Source organism: Alosa pseudoharengus, unplaced genomic scaffold, assembly GCF_046254945.1.
Source record: "Alosa pseudoharengus isolate Yale_2024_CS ecotype anadromous, Long Island Sound unplaced genomic scaffold, YU_APseudo_1.1 YU_APseudo_1.1_scf_10, whole genome shotgun sequence".
NCBI lineage: Eukaryota > Metazoa > Chordata > Actinopteri > Clupeiformes > Clupeidae > Alosa > Alosa pseudoharengus.
The window spans coordinates 23,458,119-23,476,605 of record NW_027468565.1 but is presented as its reverse complement, the minus strand read 5'-3'; the positions used below and the strand labels follow the sequence as shown (position 1 = coordinate 23,476,605).

The window sequence follows — 18,487 nt, the reverse complement described above, 5'->3', positions numbered from 1 at the left end:
CTCTCTTTCCTAGTCCACATACTGGAAGTTGGGACGCAGCAGTTGGGACATTACTTTGTCTTGGCCATTCAATCGGAAGTGTGTGTGTGTGTGTGTGTGGGGGGGGGGGGGGTGCTCTTGCAGTCTGCCAACAGGATGGCTAAATCGGAAGATTTTCCTCTATATGGGAGAACCATTTTAGGCTCTAGCCAACTTTTAATTGGATGGAACCCATACTCCTGGGATTATTCAGCCTGTTTAGAAGCTCTTTATAACAGTCCCAGGTTTTCTAGCCATGTGAAAGGGAGCTGGTAAATAGCTCCTGCTTCCGGAAGCTTGTTTAAATTCAGGAAGGCTCCTCATTTACATGGATGCGCAGAGCTCTGTGGCCTCAGGTACAGTAATTAATGAGGAATGGACATCTGTTTGGTTTGGACGGCAATCCAAAGGGATCAACCATTTCCCAGAGTAGTTCCAGGTAAATTGCGGGAAAGCTCTATAAAAGATAGAACCAGTGATGTATTATCCAAGTATGTATTAAGACACCAACTTCTGATGAATTGCAGCGATCTTTTCATCCCCTGGGATCAAAGCAATTAGTGGTAGATTGCAGACTGCAGCAGTTTGTTCTCCCAGGTGACATAGATAATATAGTTATATTGATAATGCTTTGATTTACCCAACCATTTGTGACCAGGACTGTATCTGCAGGTGACATGATAGTTGGAGCAGGTTAATATGACCTCAGTAAAATTGAAGAGTGAAGGTCGGGCTTTTCACATTCACCTCCAGCTACAAAATGATGACACTGGGAAGATGATTGCTCAATACAGCCCTTGCTGTATTGGCCACTGCAGTATAGATGCCTCTTAAATGTAAGAAAAGCTCATGTTTGCTTTAGAGATAAAACACTTCTATTCTGTGATTACAGTTTCATCATCCTTACCAAACATCTTTCTTTCCCAGAGATTAAAAGCACACAGCATGATGCAACCTCGTGTTTGTTGTGAGAAGCAACCTCGGCTTTGAGTATTATTAGTGTGATCATGCAGCTTTTCTCTTTATATGGCAGTGGATGAATAGGGTGCAGCTATCGTCCACCGCTCTCCATCGCAAAAAAAAAATGGCCCTAACACCCAAGCACGAGTTTCCCCTTGAACATGAAGGTCAAGATCTCCCCCCTTTTCTGTAAAGAAGAGCCTAGGGTGCCCTCTGCTCGCAGAGATTAACGTCTAATCCTTGAAAGGTAGGGTGCTGGGTGCGTGGCCCCTTTGAATGTTATTAAAAGGCCTGTCCTGAGGTGTGTGGCGCCACTTTAATCTGGTGATAGCAGAGCCACCCAGCCTCTGCCAAGGGGAGGCGGAAGAGCGGTGGTTGCCGCGGCGGCTAGGCTGTCTAGATTAAAGAGCCATCTCTCGGAGAGAGAGCATGGCAACTCCAGAACACTAGCTTACATTGTGATTAATTCATTTGACAGACACTTTTATTCAAAAGGAATCGTAAGCAAGGTACGGAACAAGGAAGACGCTGATAGAGGAGAAAACAGAAGGTTTTGGTTTTGTGAGACAAAGCACGTCTATACAGTAAGCCACACCTCAATTTAGCTGGATTCTAATGGCAGGTAGAAGTGACTGAAGAAAGTGCAAAACTGAAAATGGAAGGGAAGGGATTTTTTATTTACATAAAGCAAATTGGAGATTGGATTGGTCAAAACAAACAAAGGGAATTGCTGAAGATTTAGGTCTTATGTTTGCGCGTCCTTAACTCTCCCCAGGTGCAGAAAAAGAGGCACACAGGTTTGCCATTGATCGAGTGCCCATTTCCACGTGTGTGGCGTCCCACGAGCTGCATTCTAAATGCTCCTGTCCGCCACAGGCACTCGGATGTATTGATGCTTCGTTTCCATTCTTGTCCACGTGCAAACACAGGCACACAATGCACCGCAGCCCACAGCCTGCTGCTCCTTCCAACAGTTGGAGGGGAGCACACACACACACACACACAACCCGGTTGTCCCTGGCGACTGCCTGTACATAATTGATTGTTTATCTGTCTGGAGCATGAGCGACAGCAGTGAGGGGAGTTGGAGCATGGGGCCCACATTTGATTGGCGGGATGAGTCCTTGTCATGCAGAGACGATTCTGCCATCCTGTCGATTTTTCAGACTGACGGCACGCTAAGTTCAGGTCCCACAGGCGTGAGCAGATGTGACCTTGGGCTACTCTCTTTTTTTTCCCCCTTCCTTGGGCGACATTTCATTTCTGTTCCATTTCATGGCTGGGTGATGGAAGGGGTTTTGAAGACTGTTTTAATGCAAACCAGTGAATGGCGTGTGAGGAGGCTGCCATAAAGTAATTGTAAATGCCTTCTCTGTCCCGTCAAATGCACCTCATGTTCAGAAGCGATCACCCAAGTGTCACTCACAATTTAGATGAGTCACTGTACTCTCCGAATATGGCATGCCACGGTTTTATAAAATGGAAATGAACCTGTTCCTGCCTTATCACGCCATGCGGATATGGATGTAACTGCGCCTTCCAAACATGCACCCACACCCATGCATTTCCATTTGATGTGGTCAATGACAAGAGTGATAATGTGCTAATATGAATACTGACATAATCATTTAACTGGTGCAGTCCTTCCATACAGTATGTCACAGTGTCCTAGGCGTAGGTATACCATAAACGTATGTACTGTATGTATGCATGTACTGTGTATACATACAGTATACAGCGGGGAAAATAAGTATTGAACACGTCAACATTTTTTTCAGTATGTATTCTTCCAGTGAGGCTATTCGCATGAAATGTTCACTGGACATTAGTATTAACTTAGGTAATCCACACATATATAAAAATCCAAACATTAATGTCTAAAAGTAGTGTTATGAGTAAAAAAGTGGAATGGCACAGGGAAAAAGTATTGAACACGCTAAGAAAAAGCAGTACACAAACGCAAAGAATGGCAAGGAACAAACTGGAATCTATAAGTAGTTAGAGAAATGATCCCTCCTATCTGTACAAATTGATATAAGCTGGGTTAGTACATACTGGTGGGCTATAAAAAGGTTTTTTGTTAGCAAGGTGTCACACAAGAAACATTTCATGATGGGTAAAAGCAAAGAGCTCTCCCAAGATCTTTGCAACCTTATTGTTGCAAAACATATCAATGGAACTGGTTACAGATGCACTTCAAAACTTCAGAATCATCCAGCAAGCAGTATTGGAGCCATTATTTGCAAGTGGAAGGAACATCATCAACTGGCCATGCACAGGATCTCCTTGCAAGATTTCTGACCAGGAAGTCAGAAGGATAGTCAGAAGAGTAGCCTAAGAGCCAAGGACCACTCTGAGAAAGCTGCAGAAAGATTTGGAGGCAGCAGGTACAATTGTTACAGAGAAAATCATAGGTAATGCACTCCACCTCCATGGCCTCTATGCACGCTCATCCCGCATGACTCTATTGCTGAAGAAAAACATGTCAAAGCTCGTTGAAAGTTTGCTACACAACATTTGGACAATCCTATGAAATACTGAGAGAATGTATTCTGGTCAGGCGAGAGCAAAATTGAACTTTTCGGATGTCATACTACACACTATATTTGGAGGAGAAATTGCACTGTGCATCACCCTAAAAATACCCTACCAACAGTGAGGTTTGGAGGTGGTGGCATCATGGTGTGGGCTGTTTTTCATCTCATGGTACTGGCAGACTTCATACAGTTGAAGGAATGATGAATGGAGTCATTTTGTTCCGGGAGAATCTTTACATCCACCAGGATGATGAGGATGATACATGGCTAGACCTTCCAGCAGGACAATGATCCAAACCATTCAGCAAAGGAAACTCTCAATTGGTCTCAGAGAAAGGAAATCAAGGCCCTGACTTCAATCCAATTGAACAGTTTTGGAAGTTAACTAAAGATCAGGATTCACAAGAGGGACCCCTGGAATCTTCAATATTAAAGGACTATCTGTTTTAAAGAATGGGCCAAAATCACACCAGAATACTGTGACTGATTAGTTTCGTCATACAGGAAATGCCTTGAAGCTGTCATTACGAATAAAGGCTTTTCCACAAAGTATTTAAGAAATTTCAGCAGGCGTGTTCAATACTTTTTTTGCTGTGTCATTCCACTTTATTACACATAACTCTACCTATGGACTTTAATGTTTTTTTTTGTTATATGGGTGGATTATCGGAGTTAATACTAATGTCTGGTGAAAATTTCATGCAAATAGCCTCATTGGAAGTATACTTACTGAAAAAAATGTTGACGTCTTCAATACTTATTTTCCCCGCTGTATCCTAAAATAAGGCAGCTATTGCTGTCAAAAAAAAACAAACTATATCATTCAATGCAACTACAGTTCTGTTTTGTAGCATAGGCAGACAGTGGAGGGCAATTTATTTTCCAGAGTGTTTGGACTCCGTGTGGAGAAGGAAGAAGAAGACGTTCTGTTTCTTTCTTTCTTTTTTTTATTTGCTTGTACACCTGAGGATATTCAGATGAGATCACTGCTGTTGGGATGCTGATGATTCACCCTCAGTAGGCTTCTTTATGTGTCACCCACCTCTGTGTCTGCCTGACTCCTCTTCAAAACACGTTTGTACCAAAATAACTCGAGTGGAAGTGCAGAACATTCAACAGCGTCCCGCAAAGAGAGATGTTTTTTAATGGCAGCCTGGGTGGTGAGGTGCCTGTGGTTAGTGGCTGATCTCACATTCTTATTCCACAGAAACAGTATTTATGGCCTATAAAAAGAAGTGGTTAAATGTTCAACTCAAGAAAGAAGATGAGATAAAAAGGAAAAAACTTCAGTGATCTCTGATCTCTTAGTGATAGTAGTAATTATAAGCTACATTCGCAAGTTTTAATTTCTTGCTCTGAGTGTGGGACGCCTACAGTTGAGCTTTTATTTTTGTTGGTGGGTGGATATTTAAAGTCTTTTGTATGGATTGGATTTTAGATTATAGTGATTTCTTATTCATTACATGTGTTCTTCTTTTTTATTTATCTGTTTTTCTTTTAAGAGGGATATGTAGATGAATTCTTGTTGGAGATTAAGTTGTTTGCACTTGTTACATGGAATTATTTGTCATGCTCAGATGTATTTATTTTGTGTGGTTACCTGTTTGGAGACATCCCAACCCAATCATTGCCTTAAAAGAATTGGAGGGAGTTGGGGAGTTGTTGCGGTGCCTGCATCAGCATCTCTCTTCTCTCCCCCTCTCTTTTAGAGCATGATGAATGTGCAACTGGTCTCCACAACTGCGACGAGAACGCGCTCTGCTTCAACACTGTGGGAGGGCATAGCTGCTCCTGCAAGCCTGGTTACACTGGCAACGGCACTGTCTGCAGAGGTAGGGGCCTCCATATATGTATATGTATATGTATGTGTCTCTGGGGAATGTATATCATCGTATGCCAGCTGGTATGTGTGTCCATGTAGTAGTCTCTGTGGTGTGCTCAAAACATAAAGCTGTATCAACAGTGTATATAGTGCTGGAGCCAGATGTTATAAGGTCTTACATAGGCATTATGCAAAGAACTCTCATCACCTATTGCTCTGAGTGTTACAAAGTAGCTTGTGCAAAATGAAGGCCCATTTTTTCCACACTTTAAAAGATGAATATGTTGAGCATGACATACTCATAAGTTACCTTCACCAAAAAGACAAAAATGGGTTGCCAGTGCTCAGCTGGACTGGTACTACAAATTCAAAAGAGTCATTGAAGTAATGTGTGGCTGAGAAGTTATTATGACCAAAACATAAAGCTGTATCAACAGTGTATATAGTGCTGGAGCCAGATGTTATAAGGTCTTACATAGGCATTATGCAAAGAACTCTCATCACCTATTGCTCTGAGTGTTACAAAGTAGCTTGTGCAAAAGGAAGGCCCATTTTTTCCACACTTTAAAAGATGAATATGTTGAGCATGACATACTCATAAGTTACCTTCACCAAAAAGACAAAAATGGGTTCCCAGTGCTCAGCTGGACTGGTACTAAAAATTCAAAAGAGTCATTGAAGCAATGTGTGGCTGAGAAGTTATTATGACCACCGCGCAGCGAAGTGGCGGTCATATAGGTTTAGTCAGATTTTTTCTTTTTCTTTTTTTTTTCTTTTTCGCATGGCCAAATTTCACTGAAAGACCGGGGTGCACGAAACTTGGTGGGCATGTAGCCCCACAAGGATAACATGGAACCATTGTTTTTCGTTTTGATCTGTAGCCCCCCCGCTGGACTGGACCCCCCGAAAGGAGGGTAGGGCGGACACAGTTTTCTGTGAATATCTCGAGAACCGTAGGGCCTAGGAGGACCACCTTTTTTTGTATGTTAGTCTTAAGGGGCCATGTCAACCCATCCCATTACCACTCAATTCATGTATAGCGCCACCTAGTTAAAAATTAAAAAGCAAAAAATTAGGTGTTGTAATCACAATATCTCTGGCTGACATGGTCATAACTGCATGAAATTGAAAGTGTAGGATCATTATGACACCCTCTGAATGCATGCCAAGTTTCGTGGATTTTCGTTCATGGGGGGCCACACAATAAATTAATTTATGTGTACATTTAGTGACCGTACACCAACAGAGTTTTCTGTGAATATCTTGAGAACCGTAGGGCCTAGGATGAACAATTTTTTGCGTATGTTTGCCTCCAGGGCTCATTCCATATGCACATATAACAAAAGAGTAAAAACTGTCAAAGAAACGACCGAGTGCGAGTTGTCACGTGCTTAAGTTGCAGTAGATGTATGGATAATGAAGTCCTTTGACAACTTTGGGCAATGAGTGTAGCCCAAAACGAACTTCATTACCCACAAATCCGTGCCACGTGTAGTTTCAAAACAGGAAGTGGGATGAACGCGCTGCTTGCAACGTAAATGAGAGTCTGAGTGAGCAGAAAAGGTTGTGAACCGATTCGTAACAAGTAAATCGATATAACGACCGGTTCATTTCAGTTTTATTCCGATACGGGGATTAACATATCGATGTAGCCGTATCTTACACGTTAAAAACGGATACCGATACGTATCGGTTAATCTTTACACCCCTAATATGTACGCATGCATGCACATGCACACACACAGGCACATGCACGCACACACACACACACACACACACACACACACACACATAAACACGTACACGCACACATGCACACAATTCAAGAATTTCTCAGAATTATGAACAGGCAAGATGGGGGTGGGGTTGTATAAAATGTATTTTACATGTGAAATCTATGAACTAATCATGTTTTGGTTAGTACTTGGATAAGAAACCTCCTTGGAAGAGTAGGTTCCTATTGGAAGTGGTGTAGGTGGCAATCTTCCCTGTGGCCAAAAGCCACCAAACAAATATCAATCCCAATGTCCTATTGCAGTGACACTGTACTGCAGAAGTTTTCCTTTGCATGAATGTTAAATTGAGGTCCTGACTCACCATGGTTGTTAAAGATCCCATGGCACTTATCGCAAAGAGTAGGTGGTTCCCTGATTTGCTTTATTTATGTACACATACATAAAGACACACACATACAGTAAACACACACACACACACACACACACACACACACAAAGACACGTAAACACACACACACTACACATACATGCACACACACGACATGCACAAACACGCACACAAACATAAACACACATACACACACACACACATGCACCCATACAAACACACCTACAGTACATGCACACACGCACGCACGCACGCACGCACACACAAAAAACACACACAAAACACATATACACAAAAACAACCACACACTTTGTACACACTCAATTACAAACACACAAAAAAGGAAATGTAGGAAACACAATTTGACAAGCGTGACTTATTTTTGTGGAAAAAATGTGCTGGACTGGGCGGCGGTCATATTTTGTACCGCTCTGCAGTACATCTAGTTGCTATCTGTGGTAACTGTGGAATAAGCAGAATAATAGCCTTCGGGGTGTCTTGATGTACTAAAATAATAGTCTGGGTGAGGAATAGTCCTCTGCACTTTTTAACGGCAGCCATAAGTCAATACATATATTTGACCATAAGTTGAACCTCACTAAACCTTTAATACTGGAAAAGTTTGGGTCCTGCAGACAAGGATAACGTTTCCATAATACGGATTGTATGATGCATAGTTCTTATTTTTCTGCTTTTGGTGTGTCAATAAAAATATGGATGAAGAAATAGTGTATCATTTTATTGGTTGATAAATATTTTCATCTTTGCATGCTGTTTAAGTTCATACCCTTCCCCTAGGACTCTGTACATTTACTGTATGCTGTTGGTGTATATGTCTTATATTTTGCATGCTATTAGGTATATAATACACCAGTAAGTTCTTTGCTGGTGCTCTGCTCCTGATACTTAAAGCCTAGGAAGGAAGGAAAAGTGGTTTAATACACTCATTTACTTCTCTGCCATCTCTCTGGTGTGCTAAAAATATTGACTTTCGATAAAAGCACAATGCCAGGGCCATAAGCTATAATGATTTATAGCGTTAATTAAAATAAGGAACATTTGAATAATGAATGTACAGGCTTTCCATCACGTAAACAATGCAGCTGAGTGAGCAGTACTTGCCTCTTTGTTTGACCCACAGCTCTTTGTGACGGCTTGTGTCAAAATGGAGGAACGTGTGTCTCTCCCAACGCCTGCATTTGCCAGCAAGGCTTCACCGGAAAAAAGTGTGAAAAAGGTAAGACCGGGGAAGCTTTCTTTACCACCATCTCATTTTTCTCTTTCAATCTTTCTAGAGAATTTGCTTCCTCTGAGCCGAGGGAGCCAAAAGGTTGTTTGTCTTCAACAGACAGACAGACAGAGTACTTCATCTGCAAAGGAAAATTCCAGTATGACAGCAGCACAGAACTACAATGTGTGTGTGTGTGTGTGTGTGTGTGTGTGTGTGTGTGTGTGTGTGTGTGTGTGTGTGTGTGTGTGTGTGTGTGTATACTACCACTCAAACGTTTGGGGTCACTTAGAAATCTCCATTCCACTCCATTATAGACAGAATACCAGCTAAGATCAGTTGCATTGTCTTTTTTTTAGGGCAGCAGTTTTCAGATTACGTTATGTGCTTACATAATTGCAAAAGGGTTCTCGACTGTTGCAGAAAGAAATGGCTGATCTTTAATGCAATATCTACTGTACATTGCTCATTATCAGCAACAATTCATCCAATATTACAAAGGCACATTCTGTTTACTAATCTGTTGATAAAAAGGCTAACTGAGAAAACATTGGAGAACCCTTTTGCAATTATGCAGTATATACTGTATATATATATATATATATATATATATATATATATATATGTGTGTGTGTGTATGTATATTGTGCATTGATACACATACTCCTTTCCTGGCACAGCGGGAATTATTGTTGGTAGCCATTATGGTGGGGAGGAATGACCTCCTCTAGGGAGTCTGTAGTGTTTTTGTTAGGCAATGTTGAGCAGCTTGTGCAACATCCTTCTCCCCACAGCCAACTCTAGGTTCATGTTGATTTGTCAGTGTCTGGTGAAAACACCAAATATTATCTAGATGTTGATTTCCAAATACACTAAAGGTTGTTTGGTAACACTTTATTTGAAGGGGTCTACACAAGGGTGACATGTAACCGTCATAAGAATGACATGACACATGTCATGCACATTAATGACATATTATTGATGTTTATGACTGTTGTCATAATGTGTCATTCGGTTTTTGGAATGTCAAGTTGACATTGTTTGGGTGTCATCATTATGACAACTTGACATTAGCCAAGATGACATTATTTGATGGGTCTTTGTCATGACAACTTGACATTAGCCAAGAAAATGTAACCTGTTTACAATATTGTCATGACGACTTGACATTAGCCAAGATGACATTATTTGAGGGTGTCTCTGTCATGACAACTTGACATTAGCCAAGAGAATGTAAACCGTTGTCATGACAACTTGACATTAGCCAAGAAAGAAATGCAAAATTGACATATAACTGTGTTTGACTTGACTCATCTTCTAGGTTTGTGAAGTGGTGGGCCGGAATAATTGATTGTCATGACACCATTATAATTGTGTCATGAATACTTTCCTTGGCATGATATTGTCATGACAACTTGACATAACTGTGTTTGGCCTGAACACTGAGTGGTGGCGCTGCATAGAGGGGAAACTGCTACACTGATTCTTAGAGAAGAAGACAGAAATCGCAAAAAGCAGAAGGACAGCAGAACGATAGTGAGCTGAAGCCATATTTAGATTTTCCACACTGAGAAGAAAAGTTAAAAATAACATTGAAGAGCTAGTTAAAAGGGGTTTTCCCACCAAACCTACTTCTAAGGAAGGAATAACAGCAAATGGTCGAAATTACGACAAGGAGTTTACTTACTTGTATGAGTTTTCTCCGGTGAGTGTTTTACACGTGTTCGTCATTTATGTTACTAGCAGACATGGCGTGATAGATGTGTTTAATGAGTTAAGCACGCAAAAGTTTTATTTTGCTGTAACTCAGTTGTTTAATGCATTGTGTGGAAATGTATTGATGATACTGCATAAGCTAAAAACCAATCAGAGTTGAACATGAGTTTAATGATTTGAAGTGCTATTTCATGCCATGTTGAAGCCATGTTACTATGTGATATTCCAGTCTTTGCTAATTTAATCTTATCTTAGATGTTCACAGGCTGTAGTGGAATTTGTGATCTCAGATAGCACTATAAAATCTTGTAGTGCAAGCCATTTAAAAAAAAAAATCTGTGCTACCACTTGAGGACTATTTTTCTCACATTCATCACCTGGTTTTGCCTTTTGGCTGCAAAGCCACCACATTCAGAGTTCAATTCAAATTCACATTTTTCATCGACTGCACATAATTAAGTTGTTTTTCAGCCATGCTGTATTGGGTTTTGAATTAGAACTTGAGTCACAGTGGCATTTTAATCAAGAATGAAAATAATCACAGGGGGTGATTGCATCAGATCTTGAAATATAACACTCCTTCTGCTGAGGGATTTTTAAGCATTAAAATGCTACTTACCTCTCCGATTGTTTTTCTTCACCAAAATTAGAGTCTACTCTGCACTGATAATTGTGTGAGGCAGGCCACTCACTAGAGAGGGCGAATGGAAATCAGTCTACTTACCATCCTGCCTAGCCAAAACATCCTACTCATGCGTGCACCTATTGATTAAACACAAAGGACCTTTGAGAGGCAGCCCTGTATGCTGCCTGATTGAAACTCAATTGCTTTTCTTCACAACGGCACCCATAACATTGAGCTCACCCATCCGTCTCTCTTACACAGTTATGAACTCTGGGTGGCTTTTTTTTTTAAAAAAATATCAAAATGCGAGAAACCTCTTTTTTGTTGGATTGTTTGTTGTGAAGGATTTGTTTGCTGAGATCAAACCAGATGAGTTGAGGATGTTTGTTTTCAATGTGATTGTGCTTGTCTGTGGACTGATAAATAGGTTGAGTGAGGCACTGGAGGAGCTGTGTGCTCATAAGTAATCACAGAATTATAGAAAACTACTGCGATGCGTGCCCCCAGGCACAAGCTATTTTTCATTGCCCTCCCAGCAGCTAATATCAAGATGGATTCCAATTCATCTAGTGTTGTTGTAAAGCGACACCAACTCCCACACCAAGAGGGCTACACAATGCATGCTTAGGCTACACATATGCACACACACACACACACACACACACACACGCTATCTTAACTTTCCTACTTTATATTAACTATTATGCACATAGTCCATACTCATATTCAACTGAAAATTGTCATGAAGGTAAACACACATACACACACACACAGCCACAATCATGAAGTTAAACCTAAAAAAATGACTCATCTCTTCTCACTCTCCCAGTCTTGCATGTTCCTTATTCCTTCCATAATCAACCATAGTAGTCTCCCAAGAATGGCAGGGGGATGCCTGCAAGACCAGCGTAATATGACTTTAAAAAGTGTCTCAATGCACTCCTCCTTTAGTGGACAGTTGGTAGAGTACACACACCTGTTCTCACAAGATACAGATAAGATTATCACATTATCAACATCAAAAACTGGTTGATTGGTTGAAAGGTGTGGCTTTGTGAAAGTAAACCTGGGATATTTTCAAATAAGTATTTTAACCAAAGCACATCTGTAGTAAATTAAATCATGAAAATGAAATATGCATATGCTTTCTCAAATCAGCTGTAAATAACATTTTAAATGGAATACATGCCCCCTAAATATGAGAGAGTGATTTTCAATTCTGCTAGCGCTTTGTCAATTTCCTTGTCCCTTTCAGAAATATGTTTCAGGAAGGGCTGACAGTTCTCAATTGATTTTACATACTATGCAGGCGAGATCACTTCAGCAGTGTGGGTCTAATGCAGTGGAGTGTGACTGAGTTGCTGAATTGGTTGCCAAGCAGACAATTTACCTTTGATGGGGAAAAACTTTGATTGTTTTTTTTCTGCAGCATTTGCTTTCATAGGTTCTCTCTAAGAACTTCTTAATAAGAAAGATCAGTTTCATTTAGAGACAGCGATAGTTAGATAAATATTTAGTGTTTGGTTAGTCAAGTGTTTTTTACTTGTACTGTATCATTTGTTCTGAGTAAGATACATCTCACTTTATTGGGCTCACCCCTTTATTTCATTCAGCCACCAGAACATACAGTATGGTAAATTATCCTAATGGGGGACACTGTCTGATGTGGGACACCTAAGCTTCAGTGGTTGTGGCTCTTCCCCAATCTAATGAATGCTGTGGATTTAATGTGTTGCCTTATATAGCCTACTACATAAGTTCGAAAAGCAAAACATTTCCCACATTAAGGCAACCTACCCCTAGCATGATTCTAGAATGTTTGGCTTGAACGCTGGGCATGGTTAGGCTGTGTAGTTGTGGTTCCTCTGCTCTGATGCTATGGAATGTCAGTCCCAGGGGCTGGGGGCTGGTCTGGTCATGCATGGCAGCTCCGGGCCTGTACCTTCCATGTGTCTCCTTCATGGCATGGTCAGGCCAGGCTGGTCAGTTCAAAGTAAAACATGGACTCGTAGAAAGACAAGCAGCAGAAGAAGAAGTAGAAGGAGAAAGAGATGCTTAGTGATGCTAGTAAGGTAAAGAGAGAGAGAGAGAGATGGCAATGGAAGTCTAAGAAGAGCTGGGTTAGGGGACTGAACATGGAAAAGCTTTCACATCCCCCCTCGGTCCCACTGTCTGAAGCCTCCAGCTTTTAGGGGGATCCCCTGAGACCAGCTGCCGGGCCATAGACAGCTGAGAGGATGAATAGAGCAGAGAGAGAGAGAGAGAAAGATAAGGGGAGAGAGAGAGAGAGAGTGGGAAGGAAAGAAGGAGAGAGAGATAGAGGATGGGAAGGAAATGAAAGACCAAGAGACCAAGAAGGGAACAGACAGTGAGCGAGATAATGAGAGATGGGACAAGAAAAAGAACATGAGGAGAAATGGATGAAAGATGGATGATGGGGCATTGATAGGGATGGAAAGATAACAAGGGAGAGAGAGAGAGAGAGAGAGACCAACATGTGCGGCAGCTGGCCTTGTCCATGCCAGCTGAATGTCCGCAGTGCCTCCAGTTGTGCCCCCCCCCCCCCTCCCTTTCTGCCGCGTGCATGGCATAGCCTACACTCCACAGCGCAGCTGGGGCAGGTGCCACGGCACCCTGGCACTGGAGCCCACGCCGCACCGCTGCGCGTCACGCCATGAATTATTTAGCCCGCGGCCACCGCGCCAAGGAGCTAGGTGAGACGGGAGACAGAGCAAAAATCCACTCTGACGGAAATGCAGCAAAGTTAACACAGCGATCTGTCAGTGTAACGTTTAATTCCAAAATAACATTGGATTTTAATGTTGCGTTTTGACAAGAATGTTGAGAGTGGGTGAGATTAGGTGGATAAGATAGGTTAAATGATGAAGCAGCCTAAGGAGGACACACTCAGGCTAATGGTTTCTCAGATGAGCCTATTAAAACAGGGCTGTAAAACACAGTGTGTTTCAAAGGAGGGTGGTCAAAATCGTATTAGCTCATCTTTTGTCTTCAAGATTTGTTGCAGCCATACTTATTTATTTATTTACTTGTTTTTATTTATGTACCCTCCTCTGTCTCTCTCATATCCCCCTCCTCCCCCCTCCTCACACTCATCGTCCCTCTCTGGCCTCCCACTGAGTGATCAGCAGCTAATGATGACCAATGGAAGCTCGAGGCATTCTCTCGCCTAGGTTATAAAGAGACAAAGTGTGGAGCTAAGAGAAAAGGACATCTCTCATCTGCCTCCCTCTCCCCCCTCCTTCACCAGTGCTCTGATCCTGACTGGAAAGATTTGGGCAGCCCCTCAAGGGATTCACATTTAGAAAATTTATGTGGAAAAATTGTGTGTGTGTGTGTGTGTCTGTGTGTGATTATGTGTGTTGGAGAAAGGCAGAGTAAGTGTGTGTGTGTGTGTGTGTGTGTGTGTGTGTGTGTGTGTGTGTGCGCGCGCGCATTTGCTGTCTCAGAGTTATAGAGCAGTCTTGTCAAACAAATTATTAAAAGCATAACATCATTTTAATAATACATCCACTGCCTCTCTTGATATGTATCTATTTTTCGCATCAGAACTATCTCTGACATTGTTTTTCGCTGGAGACATCAGACGGTTATTCAGCTTGCCACGCTGCTCTTCCCATCTGAGGCGCTGTGGCGCAGGCGGCCCATTCAAGTCAGTCTGTGTAGAAGGACGGCCAGGGAGAAAAAGGAGAGAGCAAGTAGTGACAAAATGAGTGCACAGAACAATGCCAGAAATGTACAGTACAGTATCTCTGTTATGTGTGTGCATTCACATGGTCTCAATTTGGGTATCACCCTAATTCATCACATCCTCAGGCGGTCTTTTGTTGTAGGTCATTTTGAAGCATCTTCCATAAAAAGTCTGCATGACCTGTACTGGCCACCACTGTGCAGTTTGGGAACTCAGAGATTATGCATTGCTACCAGCATTACAGAGGCCATTACTTCTCCCTCCACTGTGTACAATGGAGTGCTGACTCTTCACATCTGTGAAAGCAGAGGAGACCTACAATCTTGCGATATCCTTTCTTCTGCAACCCATGTCTTCCTAACACAGAAAAGCAAAATGAAAGGACAGTTTCTATTACCATGCTATTTTATCTAGTGATGATACAGAACGTTTCAGTGGGTCCAACCTCAATGCCTCATGTATGAAGTGAGATGGTATCTGATCTTTGCGCTCCCTGACTGAAGCTCCATTAAAAGGCAGGTGTCAATTTGAGAGATCTTGATTTATTGAGATTCTGAGCAAGCCTGTACTGCAGTAACTATAATGGTGAAGATCGTACAGCCAAATATGTGCTTTGTGAAGTAAAAACCCATTCTGGAGGAAAGTATTGTGAAAACGAAGGCTAGGAATGATGCAAGGTGAAGCACATATTTTGTCAGACGTGATGAAATAAGTTACCAGACCTTGATTTCAATTTCTCAATCTCCTGACCCGTTTTTTTTTTTTTTTTTTCACTTTTTGGATCGGGTGAGACGGGCAGATTTTGCATTGTTCACACAGGCTCTATGCGAAGGCCATGGCCATTAACTGTAGTGCTACCGGTGTTATTTTATTAATAGTGCAATTCTGCTGAAAGGCATAATTAGACTCCCATTCAGCGACTCCACTCCCAGATGATGGAGAGGGGTGGGTCTGAGGAACTGTGATTGCAGTTGGCTGTCTGCCTCACCTTTGGCTTTGTGGTGGGGGGAGACGAGGGATTAGGTGGCCGTTGGCGCCGATGAAATCAGGCCCGCTGTTTATCTCCACACGTAGCCTACGGTACAAGACCTCTAAACTGATCCCAAATCAGAGAGCAGAAGGACAGATTAATGAGGGGTTTCGGTGAGCAGCACAAAGCATAAAACGTGTGAGATGTCAGCCCGGGATTCGGAGGCCCCTGTTGCAGAACATCTCAGATTAGCCACGTAGTGATCACTCGCCACTAACGGCCGCCATGGTAAACACAGTTGTGCTTGCACACTGTTCACCTACCGGAAGAGACACGATCATGCCTCTTCACGCCTCCTGAACCCACACTAGTTTTAAAGTGCGATGATTAGGCTTTCATCATTTATTTAGGATTGTGCGGAGCGCCCATCCATCATGCCTCATTAGCGGCTCTTAATTAGGGTTCCTGATGGCGGGAGCCGGCTCTTAGGTGCTCAGGAGAGCCTCGTTAGGTGTAAATGGCACATCTCCCGGGGTTGCGAGAAGACAGCTCTTCCCACGCCGCTGAAAAAACAAACGACATTAGGAACTTGTTTTTTTTCCCCTTAATTTGCAGTTTAGCAGTATGGAATCTACAGGAAGGCATTGGTTCTAGCTTTGCTGTGTCTACAGCCTGTCGCTAGAGTTTGTTGTTTTTATTTTTCAAAGAAAGCCAAAAGTCTCCCCCTGAGAGTTGCCTTTGGCTAGAGTTGCTCTGCTAAGATGCATTCCTGTGAGTTGACTTCAGCAATGACAATCAAACAGAAATAATTTTTCCATTTTCTCTTTCATAGTATCCTAAAATAATAATGCTATTCTGACACTTCAGTCTGTTAATTCAGCATAACATCTCACAGGTGAATAGCCTGGAAGCCAGCCTGAATCTAGGTTAATATATCATTATTAAATATAACAACATTTTGTAACCATAAGCTTGTGGAATATTAGATAGCAAGAAATGAAAGCAAAGCAAGACACACACAGACTCATATCTCTAAATTACAGTTTTCACATAAGGTCATTTGTGTACAAAACTGATGATACTGTATGTCAGGGGAACAGTCATTTTTTCGGGATGGGATTTGTGCCTTCACAGTGCAGCTCCTGGGCCCCGGGGTGCTTTCTGTCACTCATCAGTCAGGGGAAAGCAGAGAGGCAGACCTTCCTGAGCTGCAGGAATATTTCTGTAACAAGCGTAAGGGGGACAGACGCACTTGCTCCGTGTCCTTAGAGAACTGGCTTTAATAGAGTCTTTGTTTCCAGCTTGTCGCTCAAGATAATGAGAGGAAGAGCTGGGTACTTGCCTTCATTCCCCCTCCCCTTCTACCACCTCTGACTCTCTTTCTTTCTCTTTCTCTCTGCCTTTCTCTCTGCATCTACCCATCAGATACTGAGCAGAAAGCTCTAATATGGACACCTTCATTCTTCTGCATACGGCTGAGTAGTTTGAAAAGTATATTCATGAAGAGAAAGAGGGTGTGTTCCATTTTCTGTTCCAATTTAGCCCCCCCCCCCCCTGCCATCCACACTCAGGCTGCGTTGTAACTGCATGTGAGGTAAGCGAGTGTCAGCGACGAAATCAGTTTAATGACGTTGTTTTAAATTAGAATGTCCTGAACTGGATGCAAGTAAAGGCGGGCACGATGCGGTGCAACATTTTGAGCAGCATTTGTTGGTTTATATTTTCTTTTTTGTCGCTTGAGTTGTTTTGCTATTTTAAATGAGAAACACTACGCAAAAGAACGGCATATTTACATTATTCAGTGTGGACAGAGAGTGTTTGATGCTACATAGCAGTCAGGCGTTTTCATGCAGTTGGCTGGTAAAGAATAAACTGTTTTGGGTAACATATTCTACAACACTGAATACAAAGACAAAAACACAAGTTGCATAATCACGCTCTGAGTGGTGTGGTGGAGAAATGTGATCCCAGGATTTCCGCGGGCAGAGCGTCCAAAGAGCACCAAGAGGACCATTATAGGAGGCGTTTGCGGTTTTTAATTGGCTCTGAAGCTTGGCTTCACTGAATGCACTGCTGTTTACCAGGCATTTACACTCTAGTTATGAACCTAGGAGGAGGCCTTCTCCCTTTGAAATAGTTCAGCTTCTGTGTTGGTGTTCCTCTGTATGAGTCCTTGACTACTTTGATTGTTCTCTCAGACTCACATTTGCTGACATTTTTAGTTTTGTTCCAGTTATTTATTGAATACAAAAAAGAGGGTATGGTTGTACATTGTTGCATATGAAGTATGTTCCACGCATTTCAAAAGACCAAACATATCCCTTTTTAGTTTTATTGTATAGGTTGTTTCCAGTTTGGTCTGATACATGAAGCTACTTAAGTTCCTTGTACCTTGCTTGCCCTTTCCTTTGAGTAACAAACCAACAGCTACTCACTACATATGACTTTCCTATTATCCTATTTTATTATTTGATATGTAGAAGAGTGCTATATGATTTTGCTGGTATATTTAGAATACTAGGTTAACTATGTGGTTATGAATTAGAGAGAAATACACCTTATTTTCCAGTTTTAGTCATCAGAGAGCAGTCAAAATAATGAAAAAACTTTCAGTCTTCTTAATTCTTGCTTGAAAGCATGCTGGCATCTTTTCAGTTTCAAAGACTCTGTAGTCTGTCAACCCAACTCCTCCACAAAGAGCTAGATATATCTCACCTTTTTAAAAGATTAGATAAGCTTTCTTGAATACCATTACTCTCTTCTTTGAGCTTAAAATAT

General features: G+C 41.9%; 1 protein-coding gene across 1 annotated transcript in view; it reads left to right on the top strand.

Annotated features, from left to right (window-relative positions):
• Nucleotides 1-18,487, top strand: part of nell2a (neural EGFL like 2a) — a 61,288-nt gene that overhangs the window by 28,855 nt on the left and 13,946 nt on the right. The window contains exons 14-15 of the mRNA XM_076301084.1: nt 5,225-5,347; nt 8,603-8,698. Of these exons, the coding sequence (XP_076157199.1) occupies nt 5,225-5,347; nt 8,603-8,698 (219 nt within the window). The remainder of the gene's footprint in view (nt 1-5,224; nt 5,348-8,602; nt 8,699-18,487) is intronic.